General features: G+C 39.2%; 1 protein-coding gene across 5 annotated transcripts in view; it reads right to left on the bottom strand.

Annotated features, from left to right (window-relative positions):
• Nucleotides 1-13,224, bottom strand: part of COX10 (cytochrome c oxidase assembly factor heme A:farnesyltransferase COX10) — a 155,995-nt gene that overhangs the window by 139,185 nt on the left and 3,586 nt on the right. For all 5 annotated transcript variants that reach the window (XM_073312014.1, XM_073312019.1, XM_073312016.1 and 2 more), the window contains one exon: nt 11,289-11,613. In XM_073312014.1, the coding sequence (XP_073168115.1) occupies nt 11,289-11,613 (325 nt within the window). The remainder of the gene's footprint in view (nt 1-11,288; nt 11,614-13,224) is intronic.

Genomic DNA, 13,224 nt, shown 5'->3' with positions numbered 1-13,224 from the left:
AAGAACATGGCCTCACTGTCCTACAAATAGATGCTGAGAAAATTCATGCTTCACAATCGAAATAGGCAAGAAAAAGGAAGGTGGAAAGAAAAACAGTCACAGAGAATTTAATTGATTAATCCAAGTTCATACAGCAGGTTAGTGGCAGCACTGGGAATAGAGCTCATGTCTCCTTACTCTCCGTCAAGTGCCTTAGTCACTAGACAAACCACCTCCCAAAGTATATGTATGGGCCGTAGGTTCCAGTAGCTCTCATGCCACTGAGTGAAGATTGTCACAACATGCAGAAAACATGGCTGGTAACCTCATAAACAATGAAAAGTAGAGCTCTGATATGATGCTATCACAAAAAATACTTCAAGGCAGAAGCCCTGAACCTCTCAAGGAAGCATAAGAAAATCCAGTGTGCCAAGACTGGTGAAGCTAGTCACTAAACTCTGTGTGCATCTTTGCTGTATGTTTGACACATCTTGTTAATTTATCTGATCTGCCCAATTTGGGGCAGGGGAAGGTGCAGTAATCAGCAGTTAAATCCAAAGGTTTAGAATGTGAGTGGATTTATGTGGCAAATAGATTCCAGATCAGGAATTTGAATTCCAGAAATGGAAACTTGTCAGAATATTGCATTCACTGCTCTACAGCTAAGAAACCCGTATCTAAGTATTAAAATCATCCAAAGAATGCATGACACAAACCTAGCTTTCTTTAAGAGAAAAGTAGTACTAAAGAGAAGACTCTCTCTTCTTGCAACAAATCAGCCAACACAATTATTGAACAGCTTGTTTATGGCCTTGAACCTTGTTATCTGAACTTAATAAATTTATAAGAGGGGAAGAAAAAATTATCATAAATTGTAGATCTTGTAAGAACTGTTATCTCGGCAGTTTTCTGACTACACAAATAATATGCTCTGTAGCGAAGTCAAACAGCACACTAAAAACCTACATTGACCACAAATATCTGGATTATCTACGAAGTAACGTTGCTCGCTATGAAGGGGAAATTCAATGCCAGGGAAGAGACTTGCTGGCAAAAGACACACTTGCAAAGGGTTCAGGAGTCACAGTAGAGAGCCAAAAGAACATGAACTCCCCCTGCCAGGCTGCTGCTAAAAGAGCTAAAGTGATTGTTGGATGCAAAAACAATGGAATGTCCAGTGGCAGCAGTGAGATATTACTTCAGAATAAAACAATTGTGAGACCACTGCTAGAATATTGTATCCAGATTAGGTATCCACATTTTTAAAAGAACATTGAAAAGTTAGAGGGTAAGGCTTTATGAAAGATTTAAGGTCTAGAGAACCTGCCATACAGTGAGCGACTTAAGAATTACAACATATCTAGTTTAGCAAAGAGAAGGTTAAGGATAGGTCTATACTGCAATGCAAGCCTGGGCTCAGACTCAAACTCTACCCCAAACCCCCATTTTGTCTACACACAAATCTGTCTTACTCAGGCCCGTAAGCTCTCGGGACCTGGGCCTTAGGGCTTGAGAGGGGGGTGGATTCGAACCCAAGTCCGAAAAACAGCCTCACTTTGCAACGTGGACACAGCTCAGGCCAGGGTCCCCAGAGTCATGTCCAAAGAGCCTGCCAATGCTATCCCACAACCCCATCGGACAGTGTTCCTTGGCTTTTCTGCCCCAAGTCAATCAGCTCCCAGGAAATGGAAGCAACCCGACCCCCACGGTTCAAGTACAGCTGCTCAGTGTTTAACCCTTCCCTTTTATTCTGACCACTGAACTGCAAACAGAGTGAACCATCTCCTGTGTTAGCTATGGCCAATGACAAGAAGGTGGTCTTTGCCAAGCACGCTGCTACCTGGTCATGGGAGCACAATCAGATTCTGGTAAATCTCTGGAGCAAGGCAAACAAGATGTTCGACATCACTAAGAGCACCAAAAATGACCACGTGTACTACGAAACAGCAGACAGGCTGGCAGCACTGGCGATTAAACAGACCAGTGACCAGTGCAGAGAGCAGATTACGCATCTCAGGGGTGACTACCGGAAAGCCAGGGATGAGACCTGCAAGCCTGGGAACTCCCCATCATCCCACCTCCTCTATGAGAGACTTCAAACAGGTGCTTGAAACTGCACCAAGCACTGAGCCAACAATTAACTTAGCCAGATCAGACTAGCAAAGCAATTCTGGTGCTCATGCATGTCCCCAAGGAGGCTTTGCTGCCAGAAAAGCTGAAACATGTCCTGGGCCCATTCTCGAGGAACTGTTTGATGACATCCCCTCAGAGGAGCAGCCTGCCGTGGAACTGGCAACGGAAACAGAAGAGGCAGAAGTAGTCCTGGAACCTGGTAAGTTTTAGCTCCATGTCTGATATTGATACACAATTTCTGGTTTATGACCCAGTGCAACTTTTATTACAAGTCACAGATAGCAGCATGTATCCGATAATAGGGGCGTGCACACCAGCACCTTGCCTGAAAGGACTGAGAAACCATAAATCAGGAAGCTATGGCACCCCCCACCCCACAATGCTAAAATGGCATTCAATTTTTAAACATATAGCATTTGTAAATTTCACCTTACCATTGTGAGTGTAGGCTTCACATTCTGCTTAACTCTCAGTTCTGTCCACAGAGCATCTGGGAACTTAAGCCTGGCTCTGAGAATATTTGGAAGCTGAGTTTGACAAAGTATCATTTTCTGGCCTTGAGATTTCAAAGGCACTTTCTTCTGATGATAAAACTGAAACTTTTCAAAGTACTGAGACAATAATGTTCAGTTTGACATCTGTTTTCAGGCCCTTACACCTCTGTAGTCCAGCCACAGTAAAGCAGGAGCCTGGGATTTCAAACTGAGCAGTGAAAAAGGAAGCATGTCCATGACAGAGCCAACAAGCAATTACAGAAGCAAAGGGAAAAGGATGCACAACAAGTGGAAAGGCACAGCCAGAATGGAGTACACAAGGAGAAAACTGCAGCTAAGTCTCTGGAGCTGGAACTTCACTTGAGGGAGGAAGAAAGAGAACACAGCAGAAAGACCTCTTTGAGAAGCTGCTTGAGCTAATGCCCACAACTTTCAGGCTCCTGCTCCACCCACACCACACCCTAAGTCCTCACCACGGTACCTTATCCTACTGACCAGGAATGCACTGGACAATACCATGATTGGGTGGTTCACGTAACCAGGCCTGAACTGTAGTGCGACAGGGCAAATATACCCCCTGCAATCAGCACTGCTGCACGGGAGTGGAGAAGTGCATCCTAAACATAATACAAAGGGAAAGGAGAACAGGAGACCATGGGACACACTGTAGTAGGAGAGTTATTTGTTTGCAATGGTTTCACTGTTTTGAGGCGTTCAATGTTTGTGTTATACACTTTATTTTATTACCGATTTTGATGTTTTATTGGTAGCTAGCCTCTTTGTCAATGTTTTTTTTTTTTTTTTGTAATACAGCCATGTTAACAAATAAAGGCTTTTATTTCATTAAGTTTATTACCAATCACTGCTTATAATATGGATATTTCAAAGAATAAAGACACTGCCAAGGGAGATTGTGGAAGCTCCTTCACTGGAGGTTTTCAAAAGGAGGATGGATTGATTCAGAAACCTCTGCTACCACAGCCTCCACAGTTGATTTGCCAACACCAAAGTGGTTAGCAACGGACCTGACATAGTTAGGAGTGGCCAGCTTCAAGATGGTAATAGCAATGCACTTGCGGACGGCCGTGGCCAACCTCATACACGTGTTAGGACACTGGAGGATTGGGGAAAGGTGCTCACTGAGTGTCAGAAACATTGCTTTCTTCATGGGAAAGTTCTGGAGCCACTGTTGGCCATCCCAAGTCCGCATGACAATATGGTCCCTCCCTGTCTGTTGTTCATGGCCTTGCTCTAGAAACACCAGTCTACATACGGGGCATCAGCTGCTATACAGAGAGTCACGAGCAGTATCAGCCAGGTTGAGTCTTCCAAGACTGTGGTGTCCTTCTCCAACAAGTGTCTTTAGTAGGTCAGAAAATGCCACCAAAATGTTCACCAGCATCTCATGGATGGTCTTGCTCTTTCTTGACACGAGAGTGAAAGTGGAAGCCGGACAAGTTCTTCCAATGGTTACTCTTCCATATTGCTGGGTCCAGTTGCCAGGAGCGTGCAGACCCAAAAGGCAGGATGTATTGGCAGGCTGAGACTAAAGTGCTGCAGGATGGACAGTCCAGTTTTCCCCACAGTGCACCATGAACAAAGGACTAAAGCAGCTATAGATGGGGAAGGTGTTAAGACGCATGAGATAGGCTGGTTTGACTCAGGTCAGCATAGTGTAGTATGGACATATGAGCACAGGTGTGAGATCTGGGTCCAGAACTTCTACACTTAGGTTCAATATTCCATCATGGATGCTCAAGTGCAAGCTTAGAAACACCAACCCTTAGGCTTACGTTGGAGCGTAGACAAACCCTAAGAGGCAACTTGATCATGGCCTGTAAGTATCTACACAGAGAGAAGATAGAAGTTTGGAAACCACAGCCCTGAAGTATCCTGAGTACTATGGCTCTCTTACAAGTATTTTAAAAGTTGATAGCTCCCCATGACCAAATACATTCCTCCCCCCATAAACTTCTTCTTCTTTTTTTTTTTAAAAAACACCAGCTCAGGACATTGGATTAAGAGTTCAGGACACGAGAGTCTGGACTATTTTGTGACTTCATTCAACTACATACAGTTTGTTTAATTATACATTCTGACGTAATCCAGGTTTTTAAAACTGTAATTTAAAAATATGGATTTTTGCCATGTTTGGAAAAACCCTAAGATTTTAGTGACATGAGTGGGCCTGTTAAAAGTTCTTCAAACTATTGTGCCTGCTTTGACAAAACACAAAAGCTGAACTATGTTGGGTATGTCTGGATTCATCAAGCTGCAATGCAAAATACTGCCTCCTTTTAACTTGGATGTTTTCTGCAAGGTCATAATTGAGTTGACAGATGATATTAATTAACAAAGGAATGGTTTTCAGTGCCATGACTGCTTGTTCCCCTGTTGTAATTCTACACATCTATTTCTGCTAGAAGTAGAAGACTCTCATCAACCTGTGCTTGTTTGCATTTTGCAATTCACATGGCTATTGCATTAGATGCTTCTTGAGGTACAGTTGCTTCTTCAGGCTTTTTTTGGGGCGGGGGGGCGCTACTGCTGCTTTAATTCTTCTGGTCTCTGAAGGAATAAAAACACTGCTCTTGTTTACGAATTCCAGGTGTTTGGGTTCTAAATGTCTCTGTAGTTACCCTAGCCTCATATTTTCATTTACCAACACTTGAACACAAATACACATCGTGGCTGTGGACTTTCTGCAGCAATCCTAAAACATGAAAATTCAAAACAGCCAAATGTTTGCTACATGTAGGCTGAGCACTCAGCAAAATCATTCCATTATCAAAATAAGATGGACTTCTCTCCCTCGGCCGCTTCCCCTATCTGCTGGTGCTGCTGGCACTGGGAGCTTCTCTTTGGCCTTCAGGGGACTTTCAGCCTAGAGAGTGCCTGATGAATGCTTCCCCCAATAGGAAGACTCTGGGCTGAAAGTCCCCTGCTGGAAGAGAGGGCAGAGAGCAGCCCCAACAGCATAAGATGCAGACCCATAGATAAGATGCAGGTGATTTTTAAGCCTAGTTTAAACAGTCTCTGAATTAGATAAAAAACCAAAAGACATATCCATTACAATTTTCCCAAACACTGATGGCTCGCCTAGGAACCCTCTGTGGCTCCCCAAGCTGAATTTGGCCCAGAAACGTTAAGCAGTTTACATAAAGTTACACAGCAAAGAAGAGGCAGAGCCAGGAGCAGAACCCAGGAGCCCTTCCTTCCAGGTCTCAACTATGGTCTACCAGAGCCTCTGAACTTGAGGCTCATATGGTGAAGAGAATGAATGCCTACAGACAGAGCTACAAAAAGGGGCAACAATGCTGGCCATTACACTAGAAGTCACTACAATCTTTGAGAAGAGAAGCCCATAGCCACTAGCAGGAAAAGATAAGCCTGTATATAGTACCAGGAAATATGAATCTCAATGAAATTCATTGTTTTTCAATTGTTTATTAACTTAATCAGTCAGAAAGGGATGGTGAAACAGTGGCGTTTGCATTTCTAAGAGTGATTACATTATTTTTTTGGTATTATAAATCACACTTTCACTTCCAGACAAGAATTTAATTAAAACTTATCACAGAGAACACTTTACATTCATTTATTATAGCACAACACCAACTCATTTACAGAAGGAGAAAGGTGGAGCAGATTGGCAAACAGTCTATGTAACATTGCCATTACACTGACCTCAAAGAAATTCTAATACAGTACAGCCAGAGTGCTAATTAAAGTCTCCATTGATTTCTCCAGATTAATTTCAGTCAGTCATTTCACTGTGACTTATCAGGATCTCATTAAAAAAGGCTATAGTACATTCCCTCATTTATCCAGCTGAAATGGATATTTTTAGATGTTTGTCCAGTATTCTGAACTCACAAAGAAGAGTTCTTGCTGTCTGCCCCATGAACAGAGTTTCAAATGCAGCATGTTACAGCAAATAGTGTTATCTTCCCATCAGAGTGGGAAGTTTATTTTCCTTTTGTTATGAAGGCAAAAATGAATTTTATAATCTCCTCTTCATTTTCCTCCTTGAAAAGATGTACATTTCATAGAGATCACTTCAGGCAAGGCCATGAGGTCATTGACTCTATATGTTTGTTTTTTGACCCCTGTTAGCTTAGTGCTCTAGGGGCAAAATTAACTACACTTCACTACATAATGGGTGAAACTGATCCTTTCAAGATTTATTGGTTAGACTTGGCAAGAGTCTTTCAAGAGTAATTCTCAATTGAAACTTACAATAGGATATCAAAGTAGACATGTTTTTATGTCTTACAAATATACCTAGCTTTACTAGAAATCGGAAGAGTGCATTTGTTTACAGACAATTTCAGATTAAATAAGAAACAAACTGTGCACTCATAGGAAATGAAAGATAAGAAGGAGACCTATTATGGTGTTTCAGACATAAGAATATACTCAAGGGAACTCTAATCCTATATTATTTTTACATTGTTCTTCAATTTCATTTTAATGTGATCTCTCTCTATAAACCTTGATATCTGTATTTATAGTGCTACATTCTTAGTGCCACTTTATGCTCACCTTCCACCAAAAAATAGTTGAAACAATATTATATATATATATATATATAATAAAAATAAAAGGTCCAAAACAATTCAGCTAACCAATCAATTTTCTATTTTTGTTTTGGTCACCAAATAATATGGAATTTTGTAAACATATAGACTTGCAGATTTAGCACCAGACGCCATTGGGGGGGAAGAGGAGAGGAGGAGAAAAGGTAAAAAGAATGGATTTCTACTTTAATTTGGGGAACAATCTGCTTGTCTTACTACAAATATTAATATAGCCCTAAGGAAAACTAGTTTTCTTTACAGCTTATCTATCAGAAGAAATTCCCCCCCCCCTAAATTCTCACACTTCATTCATTGGAATGCTAAAGGTAACAGTAACATTAATGCTGCAGGACTGACCAGTGTGTTTTCTTTGTAATCCTAGATTTATTTGGAGTAGGCATAAGTAGGTTTTATTGCAAATTACAACTTGCACATTAAAAGAAAAAACATGCCTTAGGAGCTTGGCTATTTTAGAACAGTAATTTGAACCAAATGTTATCATTTAATGCAGAAATTAAAATACAATATTACGAACTAGAGCAGATTAGGTTAATACTACATTTTATAACTGAACATTTGTAAAACACTTGCGGGGGAGGGGGGATAAACTAAAGTAGCAGTTTATTTGTTTCTCTTCCTTGTAGCAGAAAAATAATTTGCTAAAAAGATACGGTTATTATGCTGTGTGTCTTTGATAAGACAATGGTAAGTGTTTTAAGAATCACAGAGATGAGAACTATTTTCTGACAGACATTACACAAAATATATGTAGGATCAACAAAATCTAAACATTGCCAACTGATTTATCTTTGATAAAGCTCTTAAATTCTTGCCTTAATGCAGTTAAGACCAAATTCTGCTCTCAGATACAACTGGAACTTCATAAAAACAAACTCCATTGAAGCAAATGGACTTTTCCATTAGTGTACTTGTGAGCAAAATTTTAGCCTACTTACAGAGCCAGGGACAGAACCAAGGTCTCCCAATTCCCAGTCCAATGCCCAACATGCAAAGGACCAACCCAGTGCAACAAAGTTCTGAAGTGCCAAATAAGTTTTACAAAATTCTATTTCAGACATTCGTTTAAGAAAGAGACAGGGTGAGCAAGATGGACATCAGAGTAGGTGCATTTTGCAGACTAGACTAGATTAAGTCTTTAAGACATGACAGATAACTTTCTACAGTGCCTAGAACGCATTTTGAAAGCTACCTCAATAATCAGCTCAGTGTGTGACTCTGCCCAGGAGAGTACTTCTCAGACATATGCACTGATATGTTTGTAAAGAGACCGATGAAAATTTTAGCTGCAGATCAGACCTATACTAGGTTTAAAGCATATGAGGAAGGCAAATTAGTTTGAAGTATGTGGGTATTGACGTGCCTCTCTTTAAGACTCTAAAGGAGACTGTATTATGTGTATTGTGGTAGCTCCATGAAGGACCTGTCAAGAATCAAGGCCTCATTCTGCTAGGCATAGTACAGATCTGCAGTCAAGAACACAGTCTAAGCCCCAAGCATCTTACAATCTAGATTGGAGAATTACTGGTGAATTTCACATATCACTGTTATTTACATATCCATTTTGCAGGTATTTGTTAAATTTCATTATAAACATTTGGCCTGTCTTCCCCACCAAAAGAACAATGAGTTTAGGCATCCTTTTGCCAGTACCCCAGCCACTTTCACAATTAGAACTTGTTCCCGTGTAACACAATAGTGAGCTAATAGTGCATCTCACACTGTACCTTTAATTGGGGTGGCGGAGAAGGGGAGGGAACACCACTAAAAACGAAAATTAAAAATTGAATGTTTGTTCATGTTCTTGCCCAATATGTTTGTAACTACTATGCATGTTAATTTCCATCTGTAATCACGGAGTTACTATTCATTAAATATAACCTTGAGGTAAAATTTAAAAAGATGAGATTCAGCTTAAAACGTAGTGCTGCGCTTGTGTTACACATTATATGGGTTTTCTCTTATTACCCCGCCTTCATGTCTTTTTCTCCTTTCAGTTACTTATGAATTGGGGGACAAAACTAAAAACAATGCCATCTGCAACTTTCTTTTGTAGCTCAGAAAAAGCAGGAGATGGATGCATTAGCTTTGCAGAGTGCCAGGATGGTAAAATGCAGCTGTTCAGACATCAGCCAACAGAGAATGAGCAACAAAAGGAAAGAGGAAATCTAAATCAAAAAAGTGGATTACACTACAAATAATTAAAAGCTCCCTCCCCGATCATTTTTCATGGCAAAAACTATATATAGAAATATGAATCTTTTACCATTGTGAAGGCATAGTTCCTAATGACAGTGGCATCAAGGCTAAAGTTCACATGAAACAGGAGGGTAGAGTAATAGCTAAACTCATTTCCTTTCAAAGGTGATTTGCAGTTCTTAATACAAACACTCTTTACTTCAGCAGTAGGGAAAATCAGGCATGGGGAAGGTCCCTTTTAGTATAATGCAAAATTTGTTTGTTATTTTATACTCCAAAAAGTAGAAATAGAAACTTTGCAAAAAAAGTATGCAAGATATTAAACTAATCAGAACTTCATAGATTAGTTCCACAGAGGCACTATGTCATCTGTAACATGAAAACAGACCTGGAATAATTTACATTCTCAAGAATCAAAGAACAGCCTGATCAACAGCCTTGACCCAGCTCTCTTCAGTTTAGAAAATACATGAAAGCACCAGTCACAATAGGTCTCTGCATAGATCATAACACTCTACTTCACCCCTTTATTTATTTATTTTTATATGATGTCATTTAGTCTTGCCATTTTAATATCCTGATATTTGTTTCTGGATCTATTTCAGAGTTTTAACTGCCTTCAATTTCAATTACTAGTGTAGGGCCCCAAGCTTCTCAAGAGATGCCACTTAAAATAATCTCACTGAAGAGATAGCAGGAAACTTAGCTATCCTTACAGAGTTTAAAGATCCATGCACAGAAGGCATTATAGAAGCTCAAACTATTACTACTAATGAGCAGCAAGAAAATAAAGCAACCACTGTAGTGAAAGGGGCAGCATAACCGAGGGCTACAAATAGGCTGTGTAGTCATTTAATATTTGTAAAGAACTCTTAGATCCTTGTGAGGCATTAGCCAAATCGCTTCACTCTGAACATTTGTTTCCTCCTGTATAAAACAGGGGATAAAGCACTTTGATCTACGTTTGAAAAGTGTTTTATAAATGCTATACATTACTATTAGAATAATAAAATATTGCTACTCAAATGTGTCCAAGATAACAAAAATGATACATAACGATAACAGATATTTAACAAGCTGTTTCCTTTGCTGGTTTGGAGAACGAAGAGTAGAGTTTCACTGACTTTTGAAATAACATTTTATTTTAGGAAACTAAGTTGATGTCACTTAAAAACTTTTGCCAGATAAGTTATGGAATGTATCCACATTACTACCTCAATGCTTTTAACATGAGATTGACGAGAACCACTGCTAAACTTAAAAGACAAGGAGACCAGATAGCATAACACTGATAAGACGTGAAGAGATAGGGCTTTCTTTTAAATATTTAATACAACCATTATAAAATTCCACCATAGCCTAACAAGTGTTTCCCCTAAAATACAGAATGGTTCATATCAGTATGAGATAAAAAAACTGAAATAGCTCATACAGAAAATATTGATTACAAAAAGATACCATCACTATAATTTATTTTGCCTTCTTCTGGTGATAGATTTAAGTTTAAGTGAAACTTGCTGTCCATAGACCACAAGCAAGTGCTCAATGGACTACTAGCAGTTTGTAGACCGCAGTTTGAGAATTTCTGTTCCAACTGTATCTCAAGCTGTGGTCTGAGAACTGCTAGTAGTCCACAGAACATTTGCTTGTGGTCTATGGACAGCTAGTTCATCACATGGTGCTGGCTCCTTATTTCAAGCAGCAAAATTTGATTAAAAAGGAACTAAAAATGACATAGGTACATTGCAGTGATCTGTGGGATAACGATTGGGAAGGAAGGTGTCTATGAGACCAACCTCTGTTTAAAATGTGGACCACACTATTAACAAGATTGAGAACCCTGAATCAGAGAACCTGCATGATACTAAAAAGTTACCAATAGTACCTGTAAGTTTGATTTTGGACAAACGTGCCAAAATTCCTGGTAAATCATCCAGTTGTAGCTTCATTTCTTTCCATTGTTTTTCTTCTTTGGATTCTGCTCCTACAGCTGTTGCCAAGTCTTCTACAACTGCAGCTGAATTCACTTCTTTGAACTCATTTCTGTTCGAAGTCTCAGACAAAGGTGGGTGGAGAGGTGAAACTGGTCTGATCTCACGTATAACTGTTTTTTCTTGACCCAAATGTTTTTTCTGAAGGAAAGGAGGTGCAACTGGATCTGACTTTGGTTTTGCTTGCTGACTGAGGTCTTTGTTGTACTGTGTTACATACTAAATAGAAAAATATAGACTAATCTGAGATATTTTTAACAGGAGAGTTAAAAAGCTTTTCCTATCAATAGTTTGCTATTGACAATAGAAATAAATAGTACTATTACATTTTACTGCTATATTTCTTTTATGATTAAAGAAGAGAATTTCATGGTGCTGATATTGCTCAGTTAGCCTGCAGTTCAAGTGCTCACTTCATTCACAGAAGGGTGTCTGCAATTGCACAATATACAACAAAAGCAGCTTCCAATTCATTGCTGCACAAACAACATTAGTTTAAATTCAGGGAATTACTTCAGGCCTAAATAAATTTTCCCTTGCAGTTTCAACTGGAAATATTCTTTACTACTTCTTGTTCTAATCTGTTGGGTACTGTTTGTTCTACAAACATTTGCTCCACTTTAAAGCACGTTGAGGACACGTATCATATGGACACGTGTATATATAATCTGATGTGCAATTAATCTCCAATTATTAGAAGTGGTAGGTGTCCTATGGTCTTTGTAAGATACAGTCAACTGGTTCAATAGTCAGAGAAAGATCTCTAAAAGATAATCCCTTACCCACTAGAAATTATCTCCCTCAATTTAGTTTTCCATCATCAATTCCTAATTTCAGTTTAGTTTACTTAAACCTGCCAATTTTAGAGAATATTTGAAAGGAAAAGTATAGAAAGACAAAGACTAGAAGGGTGTTATTGCACATGATGCTTCATTTTTCCAACTGACAACAAAGAGGCTGAGCTGCAATTAAGTTTTCTATTGTGTTTTTTGCTGTATTTACAGCTCCTCTAGAAAGTGTCACGTAAACAAAAAAAACACTTAGTTTTTCCAACCCCCCAACTTTCTTGTCTAAAATGTTCTATTTCAAATATACCAAGCCAAATATACAAACAAGGTGTAGGTTTCAACAATCTGTGGTGCAATACTTGTACAACTGAGTAATAGAGATGACTAAAGGGGCTTTCTGGGGTTGGTAGGGAGCTTTTCACCTCTGAATGACTAACCTGAATGCAAGCCAAGTCACTAGCAATAAAAAGTCTGACAGTTTGGTGACCCACATGTGGAATGAGTTATGATCTCACTCTGGTCCCTATTCGACAGATGTCCAAAAATACCACCAACATTGGAAGTATCTGGTCCTTTCATGGCAATCACAGCAGACACACCACATAATAGACATAAAAACTGAACTATCATCCAAGCACTAGAGATGGTCCTTGCAAGTCAGGGTTGCAGCACATGAAAAGGGACAGTGAGGAGAATTTTGCACCACTACTATCCATTATGCATCTGTTCTGTGAAGAGGAGAGGGATTTCCTTGAGCTGTCAGTGACAGTTATAGCTTTGTGATATGAACAGCTAATGCAGTGCCTATTTACATACTACAGAAAAAAATAACCTATTACTTTAATCTATTCAAGACTTCTCTCAATGAATTAGGACATAAATTAAAAATTCTGCTTTTCCTTTTGCACATTCACTCTATTCCAAATATAAACATTTAAGAAACAAGCCTGACTTTATACTTTGCCCTCAAAAACTTTGGCAGAATTAAATCAATACGTTGAAGTTTCAGAATAAATCTTTTAAAAAGAAACACACTACTCCA

Source organism: Lepidochelys kempii, chromosome 14 (assembly GCF_965140265.1).
Source record: "Lepidochelys kempii isolate rLepKem1 chromosome 14, rLepKem1.hap2, whole genome shotgun sequence".
In the NCBI taxonomy this organism is placed as follows: Eukaryota; Metazoa; Chordata; order Testudines; family Cheloniidae; genus Lepidochelys; species Lepidochelys kempii.
The sequence above is the reverse complement of the archived record's forward strand: the minus strand, read 5'-3'. Positions and strand labels throughout refer to the sequence as shown.